The sequence below is a fragment of the Macrobrachium nipponense genome, chromosome 45, assembly GCF_015104395.2.
Source record: "Macrobrachium nipponense isolate FS-2020 chromosome 45, ASM1510439v2, whole genome shotgun sequence".
Lineage (NCBI taxonomy): Eukaryota > Metazoa > Arthropoda > Malacostraca > Decapoda > Palaemonidae > Macrobrachium > Macrobrachium nipponense.
Genome location: NC_061105.1, coordinates 7,735,646 through 7,761,088, shown reverse-complemented (window position 1 = coordinate 7,761,088; position 25,443 = coordinate 7,735,646). Strand labels below are relative to the sequence as shown.

General features: G+C 45.9%; 1 protein-coding gene across 1 annotated transcript in view; it reads right to left on the bottom strand.

The window, feature by feature from the left end:
- LOC135214363 (glycylpeptide N-tetradecanoyltransferase-like) overlaps window positions 1-25,443 on the bottom strand; it is a 46,022-nt gene that overhangs the window by 4,642 nt on the left and 15,937 nt on the right. Inside the window, 2 exon segments of the mRNA XM_064248592.1 lie at window positions 523-653; window positions 987-1,110. Of these exon segments, the coding sequence (XP_064104662.1) occupies window positions 523-653; window positions 987-1,110 (255 nt within the window).

Genomic DNA, 25,443 nt, shown 5'->3' with positions numbered 1-25,443 from the left:
TCTACAAAAGTTTGAACTCTTTACATGTGAGGTGCCATCCAAATCAATATCATAACGCTGAATGATCTATTCCTGAAACACATTTCAGTAATGCTTAAATACGTCTAATACACTCTTCCTCTCTCCAATTTAATGATGTGAAACCTTATTTTCTAGTCTCTGAATGTCTCATCTCTTGGAAATTCATTTGTGATATGACCCTCCCACTGCACTAGGGCAATGAAGCTCAACTTTTACATTTTTATCTTTTTTCTATCTCCTAAATTTTCTTTCTAAGTACCTACACATCTTTTCTGTGCAAAGTAGTACTGTTTATGAATTTATCAATGGTGTTAGTGAAGAAAATTGTTTTAACTTAAAGAATATGATGAAAACCAAGACCAGTTGAGGGTACTACCCACATTTAAGGGCTGTGAATTGACTTTATATGTTAGTGATACGTGGATTCATTATAACATTTCCACTTCAGTGGGTCAATAAGCATTTGGCATAACAAAAAAGGCTGTAACAAAATTCACTTACAACATCTTCATTTAGAAGGTCGAGAGTATCCCACTTGAAGCCATCGGGTAGATTATAAGGCTCTTGTTTAATTTCTGAAATGGGCTTGGCTGGTTCAATGGCTTCATTTACATTAGCTTCTATGTCTTCAGCTGGAAAGGAAAGACAGTACATATTCAATACTTGTGTGAATAGAGAACCTCAACAATTAATCTCAATTTAAGAATAAACTTTGCTTTATGGGTCAAGACAATACCTGAAGGCAAAGCATACAACTTCTTTTACCAGTCAAAACAATATCTGGGGTGGAAGAATACAACTTGCTTCGTAAGCCAAAGCAATAGCTGGGGGTCGAGGGGAGACGGCAAATTACCTTTACTACTATCAACAGTGTACCATGCAAGAGTTCACCCGTACGGGAGACTTATGCCCTGAATTTACGGCATTTGCCAAAGGAGCAAGGTAAAAGCTGTCAAGGTACTTACTTATTTTAGGCACAGGTTGAGTATTCCAAAATTGAAATTCTCTCTGAAACTGCATTTTCCGCATGTATCTTTCCACCTCTGGAAGCATTGGGGGCACCTGAGTTCCAACACCAATGCCACTGGCCTGTAAGCGAGTATCTAGTAATAAAAAAAATTTCCTTCACAAAATAATAAAGTAGAAATCAATTTAAGACTTCATCACTATCAATAAAAACTTTTGTAATTTACATTACCCACAATTTATAAAGCCGTTTATTTATGTACTCAAAAGTTAATGCTGAATATTTCTGAATTCTACCAAACCCTGGCAATATTATACTTAACATTTCTATTAATTCCCAGAACACAAAATCCACATACCAACGAGAATGTAAATATCAATAACATTATGTACATAGTACTGGAAATCTTTGTGCAACATCTCAAATACAAGTCCACCTCGGTAGCAACATAAATACTATTTGATTGAGGCTGTTGGTAACGGTAATTCTGTGAAGATAAAGTCGTAATATCTAAGTTACAGCATACAGCTTTGAAGAGGAAAATGATATTGTTAAGATACAATAAAGTTTTGTACATACTTACCCGGCAGATATATACTTAGCTATAGACTCCGTCGTCCCCGACAGAAATTCGAATTTCGCGGCACACGCTGTAGGTAGGTCAGGTGATCTACCGCCCCTGCCGCTGGGTGGCAGGAATAGGAACGATTACCGTTCTAGAACCAGATTTTCTCTTCCACCTGTCTCCTGAGGGGAGGCTGGGTGGGCCATCAATCGTATATATCTGCCAGGTAAGTATGTACAAAACTTTATTGTATCTTAACAATATCATTTTTGTACATGGAACTTACCCAGCAGATATATACTTAGCTGATTGACACCCTTGGTGGTGGGAAAGAGACAACTATTTACTGAATAGATAGGTAAACAACATACGTTGTAGGTAATAAATAAATAAAACCTTGGTTCCTACTTGATCAGGCGGAAGACTACATGGCTAATGCTTAGGAATCTGCTTCGCCTCAAGAGCCTCAGCGAGGATGTGACCTATGGCTAAGAGTTCTTGTGGATCTGTCGATGGGGTCTTATCCATTTACTCGACAGAGCCTCTTACATGACAATATGCCTATGCCTAGTGGCATAATTAAGGAGCACAACACCGATCCCGATCACCTGATCCTAACACGAGGGTTAGTGCTTAAGTTGAAAAGAGTTATCTACAAACTCCTTTCAAACTACCCAAAGAAAAAACACGACGTTAAATAAAATTTAACTCACTAGTTAAGGATCAGTATCTGCTCCCTATCCCAGCAATGTATCCGCAGACACGTATCAACCAAGAGAGAAGGATCCCTCAAAGGTTATCTTGATATCCTTCGGATAATGGGAAGTCAACACAGAGTTGCATCTCCCGTATGTGACAGCTAATATGTCCTTATGACATATTGTTAGGGAAAGAACAAGAATTCGGAAAAGCTCGCACTTCATGCGCTTTTAATTCTCAGCTGTTTGAAGGAATCATCAATGCACTTATCAAGTGCTTAGGAGATCACAATGTCTCAAAGAAGGCCAGGGCGTTCTTTGATATCGATCTCTTCTGGGTGAAGCCTGGAGCCTGGCTAGCGCTTCGTGCCTGGCAGGCGCCTCGCGCCTGGCTGGAGCCTTGCGCCTGGCTGGAGCCTCGCGCCTGGATGGCGCCTTGCGCCTGGCTGGTGCCTGATTGGCTCCTCCTTCCTGGCTAGCGCCTCGCGCCTGGCTGGAGCCTTGCGTCTGGCTGGCGCCTTGCGCCTGGAAGGCACCTGGAGCCTGGTAGAAGACTTCATGATTACTGTCTATGAGTCTGCATGCCTCAAGAGTTTCAGCGAGGTAGGGACCTATGACTGACAAACCCTTCTGGATCATGTCAATGGGGGCTAGCCCGCTTACACGACAGAGCCTTCTCGGATCGTGCCAATGGGGGCTGACCCACTTACATGGCAGAGCCTTACCTGTATCATATCAATGGGGACTAGCCCTCTTACATGACAGAGCTTTAGGTTTCTCTTTACTGGAAGGAGCCTTGCGCCTGGATGGATCCTCAATCCTGACTGGAGCCTAGCCTTGAAGGAGCCTGGCACCTGGATGGTGCCTGGCTGGCTTCTAGAGCCTGGCTGGCGCTCGCGCCTGGCTTGGCTCCTCCACACTTGCTGGAGCTTCGAGCTTGGAAGAGTCTCTAGGCTGTCTAGCGATGTCCACATCGGACACTCTTATATCTGTCCGATTTGTTCACCTCTGGCGCATTTGCGCCAGGGGGGTTGGGAGGTCCCGCTCCTTCTCAGTATCCGACCATGACAGAGTTCCTTGGAACTGTCCGCCTCTGGCGTTTTTCGCCTGTATTGGCATTTGGCGCCTGGCTGGCGCTACATTGTCCGAGAGTCCTGAACAACCACATAGTTTATCAGGAGACTGGAGAAGGGTGGAAGAAATTCTTCCCCTTTGAGCTTTTGGCCCCTGGCAAGGGAGGTGATTTTAGTCAGCTACACCCAGTAGACGACAGGATATCTAACAATACGAGAGAGAAGTCTTCCTCCGAGGAGGATCCTTCGTGAACACTTCTTTTGCTAACGAGATCTCTTCTTACATGTTGATGAGGTTCCTCGTTGCAGAATCTTCCCTATCCTTGCCCGAAGGAAGGGAAGGAGTCTGGAAGTCGAAGGAGACTCTGAGCTGAAATTGGGCGGAACCCTGATTTCTAGCTCTTATTGTATCCTTCTGAATACCTTCTGGGAAGCATTTTGAGTCCTCATCGCACCCCGAAGACTCTGTAGGCAAACGTTTAAACCATCTCTTCTTCTGTAGATGAAAATGTAAGTACCCTGCCTGGGCAACGAAACTTCTATCTGAAAGCGTTGCGTCAGGAATAGAGGGATTTAGGGTCCTTTTTGCCAGGACATACTATGCTGGCAAGAACCCATTGCCGAGTCTCCATTGAATCTGATGCGAGATTCCAATGCACAAAAAAATTCACTTTTCTTCTTGGTCGTTTAGGGCTAAGAGAAACAAAGAATTCCTTCATAAACTTCCTCAAAGAAGTTTGATGAGGAGCAGTTCCATTTTGTCGGAACGGAATCTGTGGCCACAAAAAGAATCCCATTCGAAGTACATGATATCCTACTCTTGTCGTATTGCGGTATCGTATAAGATCCCGAAGATCTTAATCCTCTGTTATCTCTAATTCCCCTTGTAGAGACAGAGTATAGCCCTTTACTGCGTTCTTTGATAGCAGCTATATACATAGGTGATTCTTCCCTCTGAAAGTGAAGAAAAAACCTCGCTATGTGGTTCACAGAGGTATTGGAAGAGGAGAGTTTCCTCATTCCATCTAGCACGATCTGCAGCAATTCTATGTCTTAGCCATGACTATTGTCATTTACCTTGAAAAAACCTCTCATTCATGTCCACTTCTGGTCAGTCTGCACGCGGACAGACTCAGAGTGGAGAGGTTTTTTAGGTCTATTTATAATAGATTCTGATAGAATATCCAGATACTCTTGGAAAAGCCTTGCGAAACATGCTGTGAGAAGAACGTGACTTCTGTGAATCCAACCTCTCTAAGGCCAAAATGAGGCATACATCCTCTCTTCCTTTGACGCCCATTTATCTTAATATCTGTTAAGAATTTATAACTAGGGGAAAAAAGACTAAAGTTTATTCCCCTTCTTTAAATTTAAAGATGTCTTATATTGGTACCTCTCTTGGTTCGAGGAAAAGGAAGCAGTCTAAAGGAAGCCTGTTCGTCTTCTACCTTACAAAGAGATTTATGAAGAATACTTTCCGCAGGTTCTCACAACTCTTTTCAATAAATGTTAGACATACGTTAACAGTTATTATCTTCGATCGAGAAGGTTCTCACGGACATGCAAAATCTTGCATCGAACCTCTTAAGGATCGTTACGTTCCGTGTCTGTTCCCAAATAGGTTCTCTTTTGTTAATGCGAACAGGGGCGAAAAAAGAGATTCTCGATGCTCTTTGCGATATGAGAGAGTCGTGGAATTGGCCTAAGTGATTAAAATAAATCATTTCATCATTCCTTGTAAGCGACCCCTTTTCGATTAAATGGGTAACGAAACCAGGAACGAATCTTGCCGTTACCGAGCCTGCTGTCCGAGAGGCTACTGGACTCTTAGGTTAATAACTCGCTAAAACGAGAAAATATCTTGGATGGTGCTTCTGGCGCGGCTGGCGCTTCTGGCGCAATTTGCGCCAGGCTGGCGCTTCCTTCTAGTTCTTTTTAGGTTATGTGCCATAACATCTATGCCTTTATGGTACCCGACATCCTTCACATGTTAATTTCCGTTCTTAGTGGGGAGAAAAAAAAAAAAAAAAAAAAAAACTTTTATATACGTAGTATAGTCCATTCATGGAAACAACTTCTGCCACTAAGAGAATGTTTCCCATCCGACTCAACCAACTTCTCTTGAGCAATATCCGATTCTAAAAGGTTGTGTGCGTTTCTCGAAAGGATGAGAGAATTATATATATAGCGCTCTGCCGTATTAGAATCCTTTATAATACTGTCACATTGTGGTAAACAGCATTAATCTAGGAAACCTTGTAAGGATACTAGGAATTCTGTAGTAACCTCGGTATGTGCATAAGACTTGACCATACCGTAGTCTTAAAGTGAATTCTCTACTACATTCATCTTCTCACTAAGCATGTACTCTTTTAATAAGCCATGCTTTCGTAAGCATGAGAGCATTATACAATATAGAGTTCCGCTGCGTTAGAATCCTTTAAAAATGTTACCTACGTAAACAGCATTGAAATGTTGTAATATCTTTCTTATTGAAAGCTTCTTAGCAAAAGGCAGACAATATGATATTGTTATAATACAATAAAGTTTCATACATACTTACCTGGCAGATATATACATAGCTATCGACTCCGTCGTTCCCGACAGAAATTCGAATTTCGCGGCACACGCTACAGGTAGGTCAGGTGATCTACCTGCCTGCCGCTGGGAGGCAGGACTAGGAACTATTCCCGTTTTCTAATCAGATTCTCTCTTCCACCTGTCTCCTGCGGGGAGGCTGGGTGGGTCATTAGTTGTATATATCTGCCAGGTAAGTATGTATGAAACTTTATTGTATTATAACAATATCATTTTCATACATTCACCTTACCTGTCAGATATATACATAGCTGATTGACACCCTTTGGTGGAGGGCAAGAGACAGCTAGTTACTGACTAGACAGGTAAACAACATATGTTTGTAGGTATTTATAGACCTTAGTTCCTCTGTGTTTCTAGACGAAGGATTGACTTCCTAGCTATTGCATAGGAGTCTGCTTCATCTCAAGAGCCTTAGCGAGATAGTGATCTGTGGCCAAGAGTTCTTGTGGATCTGTCGATGGGTCTCTTCCACTTACTCGACAGAATCCTAACTGGCGTTTGTCAATGGAGCACATCCGCTTATATGACAACACGCACTTATTTAAGGAGCGCAACACCGATCCCGATCACCTGTTCCTAACATGAGGGTTCGCGCTAAATTGAAAGAGAGTTATCCCCCAAACTCCTTTCAAACCTCCAATAAAAGTCATTGAGTTAAAATAAATTCAACTCCTTACTAAAGGATCAGTGTCGGCTCCTTATCCCAGCAACGTATCCGCTGATACGTATAAACCAAGAGAGAAGAATCTCTCGTAGGTTAACTTGACGTCCTTCGTGTAATGAGAAGCCAACCCATAATTGCATCTCCTATATGTTAACGCTAATATGTCTTCCTGACATATTGTTACGAAAGAACAAGAATTTGCAACAGCTCGCACTTTAGAGCTTTTTAGATTCTCAGCTGTTTGAAGGTATCATCAAGTCACTTATGAAATGCTCTAGAGATCACCATTGTTTCAAAGAAGACTAGGACTTTCTTTGAACTGGATCTCCTCTGGATGAAGCCTAAAGCCTGGCTTGCGCCTGGCTGGCGCGAGGAGTATCCTGTTTAGAATACTCCTGGCGCCTGACAGTCGTAAAACTATTCGAATACCCCTGGCACCTGGCAGGAGTATCGCTCTTCGAATACTGCTGGCGCCTGTTAGGATATAAGCTTCGGAATACTCCTGGCGCCTGGGAGGAGTAACGTGCTTGGGATCCTCCTGGCGCCTGGCAGGCGCAAAGCGCCTCGAATACTCCTAGCTTTCAGCAGGCGCCTGGCGCCTGGCAGGCGCAAAGCGCCTCGAATACTCCTGGCTTTCAGCAGGCGCCTGGCGCCTGGTAGGCGCCTTTTCATCAGGCGCCTGGCGCCTGGCAGGCGCATTTTCATCAGGCGCCTGGCGCCTGGCAGGCGCAAACGCCTGGCAGGCGCAAAGCGCCTCAAAATACTCCTGGCTTTCAGCAGGCGCCTGGCGCCTGGCAGGCGCAAAAGCGCCTCGAATGCTCCTGGCTTTAGTAGGCGCATTATGTTCAGAATACTCCTGGCGCGTGGTAGGAGTATTAAGTTCCGAATACTCCTGGCGCCTGGAGGAGTATAAGTTTCGTAATACTCCTGGCGCCTGGGAGGAGTAACGCGCCTGGAATCCTCCTGGCGCTTGTCAGGCGCAGAGCGCCTCGAATACTCCTGGCCTTTAGTAGGCGCATTTTGTTCAGAATACTCCTGGCGTGTGGTAGGAGTATTAAGTTCCGAATACTCTGGCGCTGGGAGGAGTATAAGCTTCGGAATGCTCCTGGCGCCTGGTAGGAGTAAAATTCTAGAATACTCCTGGCTCCTGGGAGGAGTATCGAGGTCCGGGTACTCTGGGAGGCGCCTGGCAGGAGTATCTCTCACCCGAATACTCCTGACCTATGGGAGGCGCATCTAGTTCCGAATACTCCTGTGACTTGGTCGGAGTATCGCTCATGGAATGGCCTTTCGCATGGCCAGTATATTGCGCTTAGCGGGCGCTATACTCCTATCAGGAGTTTCTCTCTTCTCCAGTTGGCTCTTGTTGCTTGGATGAAGATCTTGGCCTAGAACGATCTATAGTAAAGTCAGGCTCTTTGCGCTACTTGGCGCCTGGCTCCTAGTTGGCGCCAGACGCTTGGCAGGAGTTACTTCCTTCCTCACGTCTCGCCTGCCTAACGCATCGCTCCCCCCCAGAGATGGCCGCTTGTGCGACAACTCCCCTGTAGGGTTCGTCGCGCTGACAGGAGATCGGTATTTGGATCTCTTCATCAGAAGTTTATCATCCTTTTTACGAGGTATGATCTTTAGAAAGTACTCCATACCAAAGACGCTAATTGCTCCTGCACATTCATCACAATTTAGTCCGTTCCATCCCGTAGACAATAGGAAATCTCAAAATTCCAAGAGACAAGTCTTCCTCCGCGGAGGATCATTATTGCATACTTCCGTTGCTAACGAGTTCTCCTCCTACATGTTGACGAGTTTTCTCGTTGCAGAAGCTTCCCTATCCTTGCCCGAAGGAAGGGAAGGAGCTTGGACTTTAAAGAGATTCTGAGCTGAAATGGTTGATTTCTAGCTCTTGAATGCATCTCTCTGAACCTTTTGGGAAGTAGTTTGAGCCCTTCTCGCATTCCAAAGACTCTATCAGTAAACGTTTAAACCTTTTCTTCTTCTGTAGATGACAATGTCTACATTAACCCGGACAACGAAACCTCTATCTAACAGCGTTGATCCAGGAATAAAAGGCTTTAGTTCTCTTGCCAAACCTACTATGCTGGCCAGAACCCATTACCGAGTCGTCATAGAATTTGATTCCAGATTCTAAATCCCAAAATTTCACTTGTCCTCTTGATCGTTTAGGCCCAAGAGAACATTTGATTAGGCGCAGTTCCATTTTGTCGGACCACGGAATCTGAGGCCCAAATTAGGATCCCAATCTAAGTATAAGATCTCTTAATCTTATCGTATAGAGGTATTGTATAGATCCCGAAGATCTTAATTCTTTACTATGTCTAATATTCTTTGTCTAGACAGAATATATCTTTTCACTGTGTTCATGATAGCATAAATTACCAAGGTGATTCTTCCCTCTGAAAGGGAAGAAAATCCTTATGTAGTTCACAGAGGTATCGGAAGAGGACAGTTTCCCCTTTCTATCTAGCACGATCTGCCGCAACTCTATGTCTTTCACATATTTAAAGGAATTATCAAGCTTACCTTGAAAATCCTCTCATTCATATTTACTTCTGGTCAGTCTGCACGCAGACAGACTCAGAGTGAATAGGTTTTTCAGGTCTAATATTTATAATAGATTCCGATCAAATCTCTTAGAAAAACCTTCCGACACATGCTGAAAGAAGAACGTGACTTCTGTGAATCCAACCTTCCTATTTCCAAAATGATGCATTCATCTTCTTCCTTAGATGCCCATTTATTTTAATATGTGTTAAGAATATATACAACTAGGGGGAAAAAAAACTAAAGTTTATTCCCCTCTTAAAATTTTTAAAGATAGCGTATCTTGCTACCATCTCTGTTCCGAGGAAAAAGGAAGCAATCTATAATAAGGTCGTTCATCTTCTGCCTTGCGAAGATATCTGTGAGTATTTTCCGCAGGGTCTGACAACTCATTCCAATGAATGGTAAATCGTGCTCTGCCTAATTAAAATTCTTTATTATCCTATCACATTGTGGTAACAGCATTCATCTATGAACTCTTGTAAGGATAGTAGGAGCGCTGTAATTAACCACGGTGTGTGCGTAAGGCTTAAGCGTATCGTTATCTTAAGGTGCATTTTCTACTACATTCTTTCCTCGCCGAGGCAGAGAGATATCCTTAGCAACACGAATACGATGTTATTCATGTTTGCCTAAAAAATTCCCTCAATTCGTGGTTAAGTCCATGATTTTATGGGGGAATATACGGTGAAGCAGTTCGATCCTTTAGAGGAGAGAAAGATGTAACCACCCATTTTCACGACCGAGAACCGGATGGTACTGGATTGGCTCACAATTACAGCCGTGTCGTTCACTGCCTGGCTGCCTTCATTCTGAGTTGCCAGTTACTCCTTTCAATGAATGGAAATAATAAAATTATTCTCGAGTCTAAGTCAACTCTCAATAATGCAAATTTTAGGCAAACAACCTTTGTTAAATACCGAGGCTGAATAGGTATTGTCGTAATAAACCTTTTAAGCGAAGTCTTTACTTGTAAAATGCTTTAAGGATATAGACAATCCCGTAGCGAACCAGACAGGCAACTATGGTATGCGTATTATGACTTGTCCTTCAGTAATCATATACAGCAAGCCTTCTACGACACTCTTTCCTTTCTGACATGCAGAGAAAGAATAGAAATCTTAATCTCTTCGTTCATTTCGTCAATCCCGAATGAGTATTAGTCGAAAGATATTGCAAATGACAACCGAGGATCGAAGATAATCTCTCCAGCTTTTATTATCTTGGAGATAAGTCCGTATTTTACTCCTTTCTTATCTGGAAGAGCCTCTAATCCATGAATGAGAGCTCGTACGAATCTTGTTCAACTTCCAAACGATTGCACCTCTTCTGTAAATGGTTGGTTGCAATCTATTTTGGAAGGAGGATGATTTTAATATCCTCTTACTAATCCTGAACTAATTCTCACAATTCTGCTTTATCTTCCATTCCTCAATTTTGGGGCAAGATTGAGCAACCGAAGGAGAGCGCTTCCTTTCGAAAGGAGAAGGGCTATTCGCAGTATCGACTCTAACCTGACAAGGGCTACGGCAGCCTGTGCTACATCTTGAGTCCCTGCCTGGAAAAAACCGAACTTGCTCTAGCCTTTATTGCAATAAGACGATCCTGACAAGGGCAACGGCCGCCTGTGCGACCACTCCCGTCCCTATCAGGAAAAGCCTTGAATGTCTTTCACCCTTCGTCTGGAGGACTCTCGGCGGTTGTTAAGCTCTTCTTGTAGGAGAAAGTGTCTGGCGCTAAGCAGGAGTATCACGTTCCGAATACTCCTGGCGCCTGGGAGGAGTATCATGCTCGTCGGCATACTCCTGGTGCTTGGCAGGAGTATCGCGTTCCGAATACTCCTGGCGCCTGGGAGGAGTATCGTGATCCGAATACTCCTGGATCCTAGAAGACGTATCGCCCTTGGAACGTTTTCTTGTTGGAAAATTCCGAGCATCTGACAGGCGATCCTCGCCTGGAAAGTTCTGTACGTCTAGTAATATGTCTTCCTGACATGGAAGGTTCCGCTTGTGCGGAAGGTTTTGTGTGCGGAAGGTTCCGATCTCTGTATATTTGTTCTTGCTAAGAATTCGACAATACTTCCATTTTCGACATAGCCCTCCCTTTCTTCTGAATGAGAAGGACTTCCATTTCCGATGAAGATCCTGGTTCATCGTGCTTCAGGCGCTTTGCGCCTCGTTTCAGACGCTTTGCGCCTCGTTTCAGGCGCTTTGCGCCTTGTTTCAGGCGCTTTTAGGCGCATTGAGCCTCTTTACTGGAGTTTCATGTCCAAGGCGTTAGAAGCTTAAAAATTATATATATGTGTGTAATCATTAAACGAGATCCATATAATTCATTCAATCAACAAATATCCTTTAATATCTAATTCGATCTCTCAGAATAGATATATTTTCATATACAGTACCGATGAGGAATTTATTGAAATAAACTACTTTAAACCCCCATGGGATAGAGCCCCCCCCCCGTCCAGCTGTAAACGGACGAACCCGGATAGAGCAACGCCTCTACCGCAATCTTTCTCCGTCTCTTCTGAGGTTCCGATAGCCAGACGAGAGTATCTTGCATTTTCATTTAACCTACGCCGTTGAATGTTTCTTCTCATTATTCGTTAAGACGATAATTAATAAGGGGAACACATTGAATTAGGATGCCTTTCCAATGGCTATCCCTGGCAGTCTGGGACGTTCTACAGAACCTGCCGAGGGGACGCCTGATCGGTGGGGATTCTCCATAACCTCCGTACGGCTTTCGACATTCCTTCTCCTCTGGGCCTGTGAGTCTGGAAGAGGTCTAGGCCTGGGAGCGAGACAGAGCCGATCAGACGCACCCTCTAATGCAATGGGGAACACTATAATCACTTCTTACCTTATAATAGCTCGTATCTTGAGCTACATTCCTTTATCTTCAAATTGCAAATGATTTTGTAGTTTCTGTTAAGTACGAAGGTGATTAGGAAAACACACTACTAGTACTGTTAATATTCTAACTGCTTGTCAGAACGAGGGCTATTAAAGCTCCTAAAGAAAGCATATCTAGTTCTATGTTTTCTGACTTCCTCAAATCGGAAGTTACCTTATTTTCCTCAATCAAATTCTAACATTTATTACACTTCATCAATGAATAAATATTTATATTTCCCTTTCTTGCAAACTATGTAATTGTCTACCGAACACTTCGGTAGTTACATATATTCTTTCTTCGAAAACTTCGAAGTTAATTCATTAAAAGTTATTAAAAAGTTATTAAAAACGTATGCCAAACCAGCGATCCAGTACTTCCCTGTGTAAAGTCGGCCCCAGAAGATCGATGGCGATGAAACACGAAAATCCATCAGGAGGGAAAGCAAACATATGTTTACCTTGCCAGCGACAGAGAGAATCTGATTAGAAAACGGGAATAGTTCCTAGTCCTGCCTCCCAGCGGCAGGCAGGTAGATCACCTGACCTACCTGTAGCGTGTGCCGCGAAATTCGAATTTCTGTCGGGAACGACGGAGTCGATAGCTATGTATATATCTGACAGGTAAGGTGAATGTATGAAAATTTAATTTATGTTTTGCTTAACTATCCCCTCAATCCGAGGCTAAAACCACGATTGAAGGGGAGAGACACTGTTAGTCATTCCATCCCGCAGGAGAGAGACATGTAACCAACCAGTCATAACCGACACCTACATGATACTGCGTTGGTGTCTAAGCGATAGCAGTCTCGTTAGCCGACTGGCCTTACTCTTCCAGAGTTGCCAGCTACTCCATTTAATAAAGGAATCTTATAAAATTATTATCGAACTTCAGGAAGTTCTTATAATGCATATTTAAGCGAAACAAGACTTCGATAAATCTAGAAGCTAAGTAGGTGTTGTCTTAACAATCCCTTTAAGCGTAGTCCTTCCTAGGAAATTCCTGGAAGGATACTGGTAATTGAGTTGCTCAGCAAAGAAGTAACTACGGTATGTGCTTATGATTTGCCGTATCGTATTCTCATACAGCAGATACTCTACTACCTTCTTTCCCTGCCGAGGCAGATAGAGAAAGGAAAAATTGTTACTATCTTCGTTCTTTACGTTAATAGAACGATAGAAAGAGTATATATATCTCCTTAAGGAAGGAAGTTAATCCAGGAACTCTTTAAATCTTCGTGATTTCCTCATAAATCGTGGAAGAGACAGAATTCCTGTTGATCTGTAGGGTTTACGGAAGGAAGTAGATATTTCCTATCCGCCATCATACCCAAACGTCGATGAGATCTATAAGAAAACTCCCCAAAGCTCTTGCCTCTTCATAACGAGGGAAGAGCATGAATGAAGGAGAGAGTCCTCTGAATAATGAAAAAATGGCTTATTCTCTTAGTATCAGAATCCTTCTGGCAAAAGCGACGGCCGACTGTGCGACATCTTGCACCTTGCCAGGGGAAAGTTGCTCAAGTTAAAAACTCAAAGAGGAGCCTCGCAACTGACCTCTCTCTCAAAAGAAGATTAGGAATATTCTGGCGCCTGGCTCCTTGCGCCTAGCGCCTGGAATGTTCCGCACGCTAGAAAGGAGACTCGCTCCTGGAACGTTCCGCTTGCGTGGAAGGTCCCGTGCGCCCTGATAGTTCCGAGCGCCTACTAGACCCCTTTTAGAAAGAGCCTCTTGCCCCGGAAACGTTCAATGGAAGGATCGTTCTGATTGCCACTCTGCTATAAGGCTCCTTGCTCTAGCCATCTGTTTTCTGGCGCAATTTGCGCCAGGCTGGCGCTTCGTCTCTTTGAAGGCGCCTTGCGCCAAGAAAAATTTTCTAGAACGCGGCTCGCGTTTGGTTGTAGGAACGCGGCTCGAGCTAGTCTTGCTCAGTGTTCTCTTAGTTTTCAGAGAACGCGCTAGATCATCGAAACTCCAAACATACATTCTTCGTCTTTTCGGATGTAAGATGAAGAGACGCAGTTTTTTAAGGATGCCTTATCAATGGCTATCCTTGGCAGTCTGGGACGTTCTATAGAACCTGCCGAGACGCCTGACCGGTGGGGGTTTGGTTCTCCCTAACCTTCCTGCGGCTGTCGACTTTCCTCCTCCACTGGGTCTGGGAGTTTGGAAGAGGTCTAGGCCTGGAAGCGCTACGGAACTGATCAGACGCACCCTCCACTGCACTGGGAACACTATATTCACTTCTTACCTTTTAAGAGCTCGCCTTTTGAGCTCCATCCATTTATCTTCAAATTTGCACATATGAATTTGTAGATTCTGTGGAGTAAGAAGGTGATGAGGATGCAACAACTACTAGTATTGTCAATACTCTAACTGCTCGTTAGTACGAGAGCTCGTTAAAGCTTTCTAAGGGAAGAGTATCTAGCTTAATATGCTTTCTGACTTCCTAAAGTAGGAAGTTAGATCTTATATTTCCTTCATCATTAGTGAAAAAAAAAAAAAAAATGAAATTGTTAAGATACAATAAAGTTTTACACATACTTACCTGGCAGATACATACTTAGCTTATGTCTCTGACGTCCGACAGAATTCAAAACTCGCGGCACACGCTACAGGTAGGTCAGGTGATCCACCCCTACCGGCCGACTGGGTGGCGGTAATAGGAATCATTCCCGTTTTCTGACAGAATTTTTCTTCCCCCTATCTCCTGAGGGGAGGAATGGGTGGGCCATTAAACGTATATATCTGCCAGGTAAGTATGTGTAAAACTTTATTGTATCTTAAAACAATTTCATTTTTACACATGCACTTACCCGGCAGATATATACTTAGCTGATTGGCACCCTTGGAGGAGGGTAAGAGATAGTTACTCAATATGAATAGCAATTCAAAAAACAGGGAAAACAACTTTTGTTGTAGGTACTATAAATAAACTTAAAATACCTTGATTCCTACCTTATTGGGCAGAAGACTTCATGAGTACTGTCTATGAGTCTGCTTGCCTCAAGAGTTCCAGTGAGGATGAGACCTGTCACTAGAACCGAACCCTTCTGGATCATGTCAATGGGGGTGCTAGCCGCTTACTCGACAGAGCCTTATTTTGGATTGTACCAATGGGGCCTATCCCACTTACATGGTAGAGCCTTCACCTTTTGGTTTGCGTTAGCAACGGGGTACTAACCCTCTAAACAAAGAACAGAGCCTAGGTCCAAAACATTACAAGGAGCATGAAAACAACCAATCTCGACCACCTGACCACACTACTTTGTTATACACTACGAATTGAAAATGGTACTTTTTCCTGACCACTTTCAATCGACCATAAAAACAACACCACAAGATTAAAATTCCTAATCTATCTAAACTAAGCTAGATTGGTTTCAGCCTCCTGTCCCCGCACCGAATCCGCAGACACGTAAGGTCCGAGAGAGAAACACTTATCATAAGTTACACGTACATCTCTCAAATAGTTAGACGCAAACACAGAATTGCATCTCCAATATGTGGATCCAATTAAGTCGTTTAACGACATATTCTTGTGGAAAGCTAATGAGGTTGCTACGGCTCTGACCTCATGCGCCTTAACTCTCAGCTGCCCGAGGTATTCCTCTTCACAGGCAATATGTGCTTCTTTAATAATCTCTCTGATAAAGAATGCCTGTGCATTCTTTGACATCGTTCTTCTCGGATCTCTACCGAGCACCAAAGACTCTCTGAGTTTCCTCCCATTTGTTTTTTCCTCCTCTAGATAGAACTTGAGGGTCTTACCGGACACAAGGTTCTCTCTATTTCTCTCCCTACCAGGAAGTCAACATCCTTTAACTTCAAAAGTCCTTGGCCAAGGCTTAGAAGGATTCTCATTTTTTGCTAAAAATAGGGGGTTAAATGAACACACTGCAGAATCCTTCACCTGAAGCCCACTGTGCCTTCTAAAGCCTGGAGTTCACTAATCCTTTTAGCTGATGCTAATGCAAAGAGAAAAATCGATTTTCTAGTCAAGTCTCTGAACGATGAGTTATTGGGAGGTTCAAATTTCTCTGACATGAGAAACCTTAGCACCACATCCAGGTTCCAGCTGGGTGGTCTGGCTGTCTTGGGACTTCGAAGTCTCAAATGATTTAATCAAATCGTGTAAAGCTTTGTCATCCGTGATTTAGTCCTGTATGTCTAAACACCAAGGAAAGCATCATTCTTTTATAACCTTTATAGTCGAGACTGCAAGGTTACATTTTAGTCTCAAATATAATAGGAAATCTGCTATTTCCGTCACAGAGGTACTGGAAGAGGATACATTCTGATTCCTGGCCCACCTTCGGAACACTTCCCACTTCGACTGGTACACGCGTATAGTTGACGGTCTCCTGGCCCTTGCAATTGCCTTTGCAGCAGCGTGTGAAAACCCCTTCGCTCTGACGAGTCCTTCGACAGTCTGAAGGCAGTCAGACCGAGCGCGGGGAGGTTTTTGTGGTATCTGTCGAAGTGGGGCTGTCTGAGAAGATCGTTCCGTAAAGGAAGGTACCTTGGAAAATCTATCATCCATTCCAGTACCTCTGTGAACCACTCTTGAGCTGGCCAAAATGGGGCGATTAGGGTCAATTTTGCTCCTTTCGTCACAACAAACTTCCTTATGACGTTTCCTATGATCTTGAAAGGAGGAAAAGCGTAGCCGTCTATTCCTTCCCAATTTAGGAGGAGGCCGTCTATCGCTACTGCTCTTGGATCTGAAAATCGGAGAGCATAGTTCTCCAGCCTGGCATTCCAATGAGTTGCAAACAGGTCTCTGTTTGACCTTCCCCATAGGTTCCAAATTTGATTGCAGACCTCTGAGTGTAGAGTCCACTCCGTGGAAATGACTTGATCTCTCCTGCTCAACAAGTCTGCTCTGACGTTTTTCTCGCCTTGTATAAACCTCGTCAAGAGTGTGATGTTCCGCTCCTTTGACCATAGAAGAAGCTCTTTCGCCTTCTTGTACAGTGAGAGGGAGTGAGTCCCCCCCTGTTTTCTTATGTAGGCTAGAGCTGTCGTGTTGTCGGAATTTACCTGCAACACTGAGTTTGCGACTTGGGCTTCCCACTGCCTGAGAGCTAGATGCACTGCCACTAACTCTTTCTCGTTGATGTGCCAGGACACTGTTCCCCACTCCAGGTGCCTGACACTTCTCTAGGGCCAACGTCGCCCCCCATCCCATCTCCGATGCGTCTGTAAACAACACTAGGGAGGGGTTCTGGTAAACTGCAGCGATAGTCCCTCGTTCAGTCTGCCTGGTTCTAACCACCAGCTGAGGTTTTTCTTTATCTCTCTGGACAGAGGAAAAGATTCCCACAGATCCTGATTTCTTCTGGTCCCAATTCTCCTTCAAGAAGAATTGAAGAGGTCTTATGTGAAGCCTCCCTAGAGAAACGAACTGTTCCAACGAGGAGAGGGTCCCCAGAAGACTCATCCATTCCCTCGCGGAACATTGTTCTTTCTCTAGGAAGGTCTTCACTTTTAGAATGCACCGTTCCTGTCTTTCTATGGACGGAAACACTTGAAAACCCCGAGAATCCATCAGAATCCCCAGATAGACAATGCTTTGCTGGGGATCCATCTGGGATTTCCCGAGGTTCACTAACAGTCAGAGCTGAGTCAAGTCCCAACGTTGACCTTAGGTCCTCCAGACACTGATCCCTGGATTGCGAGCGAATCAACCAATCGTCGAGATACAGCGATATCCTTATTCCTTTTAAATGCAGCCAATGTGCTACATTTTTCATCAATCCCGTGAAAACTTGGGGAGCTGTGGAAAGACCGAAACAAAGGGCGCGAAACTGAAATACTTGGCCCTGTATCATAAATCTTAGATACCTTCTGGACGAGGGATGGTATGGGTACATTGAAAGTAGGCATCTTGTAGATCCAATGACACCATCCAATCCCCTTTTCTTAGCGCTGAAACGAACTGACGACGTCGTCTACATCGTGAACGTTGTTTTGATCACAAAGTGATTCAGAGCGCTTACGTCCAGCAGGTCGGTCTCCACTCCCGAGGCTTTTGGTACCAGAAAGAGGCGATTGTAAAATCCTGGTGAATGAATGTCTAATACCTTTTCTATAGCCTTCTTTTCTAGCATCTGTTGCACCAGATGTAATAGTGCTTGGTTTTTTAAAGGATCTCTGTATCTTGCCGCTAACTCCCTTGGAGTGGATGTTAAGGGCGGTTTTTCCCTGAAGGGGATCAGGTATCCTCTCTCAAGGATCGAGAGGGACCAGTTGTCCGCCCCTCTCTGAGCCCAGACTTTCGCGAACCTCAAATCTGGCTCCTACTGGAGTCTGGAGGACTCCTGTCTCACTGCGGCTTCGAGAATGGCCTTCGAGAAGACCGTCCTCTCTTGAAAGGCCTTCTACTCTTAGTTTGCTGGTCTTGAGTTGTTCTTGCCTCGAAAGGGCTGTTGGAAAGAACACTTTATTTCGCTGTTCCCTCTCTCCTTAGAAGCCACTCGGCACAGCCGGTTTAAAGCCTCTTGGCGGACTGAGCAAGAAGATCCTGCGTAGCTTTCTCTGACAGTGATCTGGAAATGTCCCTCACTGTCTCCTGAGGAAAAAGGTATTCCGAGAGTGGGGAAAAAAAGCAAAGAGGATCTCTGTAAGGGCGAAACAGACTTGGAGAGAAACGAGCTATAAACTGATCTCTTTTTGAGCACTCCTGCTCCAAAGAGAGATGCTACTTCTGTGGATCCATCCATGACTGCCTTGTCCAAGCATGAAAGGACACTTGATAACACCTCCATAGTCACGAACTCCAGATCTTGCGCTCTTTTTGCTAGAGCTCCTAAGGCCCAATCCAAGAAGTTGAAGACTTCAAGTGTGCGAAATAGACCCTTGAGTAAATGGTCCATCTCGCACATTCCCCAAGACGCTTTAGCCGAAAGTAGAGAGTGTCTTCTAGATGATTCTACTAGAGCAGAAAAATCCGCGTTTGCGGAAGCCGGAAGGCCTAACCCCATGGGTTCCTTCGTGTCGTACCAGACACCCGGCTTACCTGTCAATCTAGACGGAGGACACAAAAACACCGTCTTACCTGCCTCCTTCTTAACCAGGAGCCAGTTCTCCAGATTCTTGATGGCCTTTCTCATAGATAGAGTTGGCCACATCTTGACAAAAGAGGGGGATTTTGCCAACTTAGTACTTGATAGCAGAGATCCCGGAGAAGGAGGATCAGCTGAGCACAGCGAGTCCCCAAACTCCTGAAGAAGTAATGCAGAAAGTCTCTTATAATCAGAGACTCCTACTTCTTTCGTCTCTTCCTCCTCCGAGACTTCCTCCAAGGTTACATTCGGAGAGGGAGACTTCTTCGGTGAAGAAGTCCTGGCAGGTATGCGACTCTTATCCTTCAAGAGCTCGTCAGAAGGAGCCACCAGTTCAATACCCGAGATATGTTTCCTCGGTAAAGAACAAAACTCCGCTTTTCTCCGCTCCCTAGGTTCTTGATACCTACTAGGGGAGGATCTAGAGCCTGCGTTATTAGGCTTTTGGCGCCTATCCGGAGAAACACACTTTTCTATTCTCGAGCGCCTACTATGAGTAGGGCGCGAATCCAAAGTCAGGATCCTTTCAGGCTCTTGGCGCCAGTGAGGAGAGGCCCTTGCGCCTACTCTTCTGAGAGTCTTAGGAGTAGGGCGCGCGCCTGACAAAAGGCTCCTTTCAGGCTCCTGAATCTTACGAGGAGAGGCGTCAGAGCCTACTCCTGATCTACCAGGATTAGGGCGCAAATCCCTGGAAAGGCTCGTTTTAGGCTCTTGCTGCCTTTGAGGCGAAGCGCTTGCGCCTACTCTTGATCGTCTTACAGGAGTAGGGCGCAGATCCTCGATTAGGCTCCTTTCAGGCTCGTGACGCCTGCTAGGAGAACGGTAAGCGTCCGCTCTAGATACTCTTCCAGGAGTAGGGCGCGAACCCCTGTTTAGGTTCTTCGTAGAATCTTGGAACCTGCTAGGAGAGGCGCTTGACTCCCTTGAAGAAAGCCTATCATAAGGTCTCGAGTAACTTAACGAGACTCGATCATCCAGGCGTCCTATCGAACGTTGGCGCCTTCTAGAAAAATCATCCTTAGAAGGAGAGCCTTTCTCGCTTCTATCTCTCTGAGCAGAGCGCTCTCGTTCTTTCCTACCACTTGCAGAGGAGATCCTACTCCTAGGAGATCGTTCGACAGATACGAACCGATCGTCTTCTCGCAAGGAGACTTTTTCCTTACTCCTACAAGGAGAGGATCTAGCGCCTACTTCTTGTCGCTTTGCGCTATGACTCCTAGCTTCAGAGCTTCTACGAGGAGAATACCATCTTCCCTGTCTCGACGAAGTTTCAAAGGAGTCGTCTACTCTAGGAGGCGAATAGGTTCTTACTGGAGAAGATCGCCTATTATACTCTCCTTCCTAACAGACCTCTTGACTGGAAGAGAGGCGTCCTTCCTGCGAGAAGGCTCCTTGCGCCTACTAGTCGAAAGCGAGCCTACTAAAGAAGAGAGATTCTCTTGGAGGTCCAACAGGAATCTCTTAGTAGATGACCGAATCCCTTCTGGAGAGGATTCCGGATCCTTCATAGCCTTCTTAGGCGCAGGAGAATACTCCAGAAAAGGCTCCGGGCTGGAGTCAAGAGCGCCTTCTCCTGGAGGTTTCCAGGCTCTCTTGAGAGGGCACGATTTGGAAGAAGAGCTCCATCCTCGTTTAGGAGAGGACGAATCAGAGTCGGAAAAACTTCCTTAAGAGGCTTTTCCTATAGCTCTCTATAGCAGCCTGGGACGAGTCTACAGGACCTGCTGAAGGGACGCCTGACCGTTGGGGATACTCTACATCCCCCTTGCGGCTTTCGACATTCCTCCTCCCCTGGGCATGGGAGTCTGAAAGAGGTCTAGGCCTAGGAGCGATGCGGAGTCGGTCAGACGCCCCCTCCACTGCACTGGGGACACTGCACTTATCACTAGACACTTCACCCTTACCTTGGTTTATATCTCGCAAATTGCTGTTGCAAACTGCGGATTGAAAGCTTCCACAGCGGCTCTCTCGGCAGACACATCTCGGTTCGCTGCGGGGGAAGGAGCTGAAACCAAAAAGGAAGATGGCGAAGCTACTGCAGGGTTAGAAAATACTATCCTGTTCCGCAGAGCAGGATCTACTTGAACTTCTAGCTGAAGCTTTTCTAATCCTATCCTTTTCTAACTTTCTAACATACGAAGTTAGTTCTTTCCATTGTAATTCAGTTAAGTTCTCACATGCATCACATGTATCCTTAACCGAACAATCCCTCCCCCTACATTTTACACAAACAGTGTGAGGGTCCAAAGTAGCCTTAGGCAACCTCACCTTGCATCCCTCATTTACACATACTCTAAACAGAGTTCCAGGTGTTAAATCGGACATAATTACTAACTAAATCCAACACAAAGCATATGCCAACAACCAAAGATCAAATACTTCCCAAATAATCCTCGGCGAAGCAAGCAAGAAATTCTAAGCAGGAGCTACCAACAAAGTTGTTGTCAGCACCGGCGACAGAAAAATTCTGTCAGAAAACGGGAATGATTCCTATTACCGCCACCCAGCGGCAGTAGGGGGTGATCACCTGACCTACCTGTAGCGTGTGCCGCGAGTTTTGAATTCTGTCGGACATCAGAGACATAAGCTAAGTATATATCTGCCGGGTAAGTTGCATGTGTAAAATCAATATTTCCCTTATTGCAAAATATACGAGTGTCTACCGAAAAATTCGGTAGTTTCACGTAATATATTCTTCGAAAGTTCGAAGCCAAATTCATTAAAAAGTTAATAAAAGCGTATGCCAAACCAAAGACCCAGTACTTCCCTGCAAAAGACAGCCCAGAAGGCCGATGGCGATGAAAAAACAAAAATCAAGTCAGGAGGTAGCAACAACGTATGTTGACACTACCGCGACAGAGAAAATCTGGTTCTAGAACGGTAATCGTTCCTATTCCTGCCACCCAGCGAAATTCGAATTTCTGTCGGGGACGACGGAGTCTATAGCTAAGTATATATCTGCTGGGTAAGTTCCATGTACAAAAAGATGATTTCTCAAAATGGACATACATTCTTCTGTGCCGTACAACATGGCATCGATATATGCAATCTTGAAGGAATAACAATTACAAAACAGGTTGTTGTGTTTCCCTATGGAGTGAGCTCCCATTAAAGGTGGACCTCCATCCTTGTGGGGCCTTTTCAAGGCAAAAGAATCAACTAAAATTACATGGGGGCATTTTTGAAAACAAAAGTCAGCTAAAATTACTAGCCAGTCTGCTACATCAATTAGACTTTATACAGTTTAACCTGTTAGCGTCACCCACATAATATGACAATTTGTCTAAAATTGCATTTTTCCTAACTATACAAACCTGAGGTCCTTTTACAATAGGAAGATACTAGCGGCAGCTGGATAGGTCGTAAGCTTTCGAACAAGGGGTTCGGTAGTTAACTGCTTGTCCGACAGGCGCGCGCGCGCGACTGGGAGGTAAACAAATCACTTTTGCTTTGGCCCAAGGCAAAAACTGCAGAGTGAGGGGTGGCATGAGGTGGGGCTATGTGTAAAAGGACCTCAGGTTTGTATAGTTAGGAAAAATGCAATTTTAGACAAATTGTCATTTGTTCCGACACGGCATACAAACCTTCCGGTTCCTGGTCCTTTTACAATAGGAAGACTCACTTCTTGGTGGGTGGAATCTGAGTCTTTTGTGAACAGACTGGTGTTGCGCCCTACCTTGGAAGCTTCCCTGGTCGTAAGAGCGAGGGAGGGATCCAAGCCTCTGTCCGATTGATCGGGGTGTGCACCGCAGGATCAATGGTCAGACCTCTGTAGGACCGAGTACTAAGAGAGGGGCATGCGCATCTCTTAGTACCAGCAATGCAAGAACTTGTTCCTGTACAGGAGCAAATATAAAGTCATGGGTTTGACTCTTGTAGGCATCCACTTCCCCCCCTTGTAGAAGGAATGGTGGTATTCTGCTCCTATCCCTAGTGAAAGGGATAGGATGGGGCTCTGTCATATAGCTCACCTGCATCTCGTCCTCATCCAGCGTAGTGACGACCATGGCCCTCTGCCCACAGGTAGAGGGGAAGGAAAAGATGGGAAGAGAGAGCCAGTCACTCACTCACTCACACATCCATCCACACAGTCACACCAGGACCTCCGATGCTGTTCAGCCATGCGAGGGTCTGGGTTAGCTACACAACTTGTTGAGCAGCCACCACGGGTCCAAGGAAAAGGTATCCAAGGACCTGTGGGCAATTATCCCGAAGGTAGAAGGACGTAAAGGTAGTCTGGTTAGACCAGACCCCTGCCTTCAGGACCTGCGCCACGGAGAAGTTCTTGCGAAACGCCAACGAGGGGCCAATACTTCTGACTTCGTGAGCTCTCGGACGGGACGTACGGATGTCGTCACTACCATCAGCCTCATACGCCCTCCTGATGACCTCACGCAGCCAGAATGAAAGAGTGTTCTTGGATACTTCTTTCTTGGTGACCCCGGTGCTAACGAAGAGGCGTCGACACTCAGGCCTGAGGTGACGAGTTCTCTTCAGATAGCGCCGTAGCGCCCTCACAGGACAAAGCAGCATCTCATCCGCATCATTATCGGTGAAGTCCAATAGGGAGGGAATCGTGAATGACTCGAACCTGTCATCAGGGACTGACGGTTTCTGAGTCTTCGCAACGAAGTTCGGGACGAAATCGACAGCGTCACGGATCCCCATCCCCTGGAGTGTCGTACATCATAGGAAAGACCATGAAGTTCCCCTACTCTCTTCGCCGATGCCAGGGCCAGCAAGAAGAGGGTCTTGAGGGTCAGATCCCTGTCTGACGACTCTCGGAGTGGCTCGAACGGTGTTCGAGTCAGACTCCTAAGGACGAGAGTCACGTCCCACGCAGGGGGCCTGAGTTCCCTGGGTGGGCAAGACCTCTCGAAGCTCCTCATCAGCAAGGAGATCTCGAACGAGTTCGAGATGTCCAACCCCCTCAGTTTCAGGACGAGCGCCAAGGCGGCTCTGTATCCTTTGACTGTGGGGACTGAGAGGAGCTTCTCTCGGCGAAGAAAAACGAGGAAATCCGCTACCTGCTGAAGAGTGGCTCTGAGAGGAGATAAGACCCCGTCTACGACACCAACCACAGAAGACGGCCCACTTCCCCTGGTACACAGCTGCAGAGGACTGACGGACGTTTTCCAGCCATCTCTGTTGCTGCGCTACGAGAAAAGCCTCTCGTTCGCAAGAGATGGTGGATAACAGCCAGCCGTGAAGACGTAGGGACTGGACTGCTCGGTGGTACCGCTCGACGTGTGGCTGGGCGAGAAGGTTGTGCCAAGGGGGAATCTCTCTCGGTTCTCCTGCGAGAAGAGCCAGCAGGTCCGGATACCAAATGGCCTGTGGCCATTTGGGAGCCACCAGGATCATCCTGAGATTCGGGTGACCAGCGCTCGACTGATCACCTTGCGAATCAGGCTGAACGGGGGAAAGGCAATAGACGAAGAGGTGTTCCCACGGGTGTTGAAGAGCGTCCTCTGCAGCTGCCCATGGGTCCGGCACGGCCGAGAAGAACACCTGGAGCTTCCTGTTGTGCCGGGTGGCGAACAGATCCACGACTGGTCGCCCCCACAGGTCGAAGAGCCTTTCCGCCACGTCCTGGTGTAGAGACCATTCGGTCCCTATCACCTGATCCCGACGGCTGAGCGTGTCTGCTACTACATTCCTCTTCCCTGGAATGTAGCGTGCCGACAGCTCTATTGAGTGTGCCTGAGCCCACTCGTGCACCTGCCGTGTCAACTGGTACAACGGGAGAGACACTAGGCCCCCCTGTTTGTTGACGTAAGCCACACCGTGGTGTTGTCGCACATCAACACCACTGAGTGTCCCATCAAGCGGTCCTGAAAACTCTTGGAGAGCTAGGAACGCTGCCTTGAGTTCCAGTACATTGATGTGAAGGTGCTTGTCGTTCTCGTCCCACACTCCTGAAGTCAGCAACTCCTCCAGGTGTGCGCCCCATCCCTCGGTCGATGCGTCTGAGAACAGCTGCATGTCCGGGGGGGAGTGCGCAGAGGCACTCCTCTTAAGAGCGTTCCTGCGCTCGAGCCACCAGGCTAGGTCCTGCCTCACCTCCTGTGTCAGTGACACTGGAAAGCTTGGGGGATCCGTCGCCTGTGACCAACTCTCCTTTAGTCTCCATTGAAGAGACCGCAGGTGAAGACGCCCGTGAGGGACTAACTTCTCGAGTGACGACAGGTGTCCGATCACGACTTGCCATCCGCTGAGCTACCTGTTCCTGCCGAGACAGGAACTGGTTGGCTGCCTCTCTGAATCTGCTGATCCGCGAGTCCGCGGGGAAGACTCGCCCTGCTACCGTGTCGATCAGCATACCCA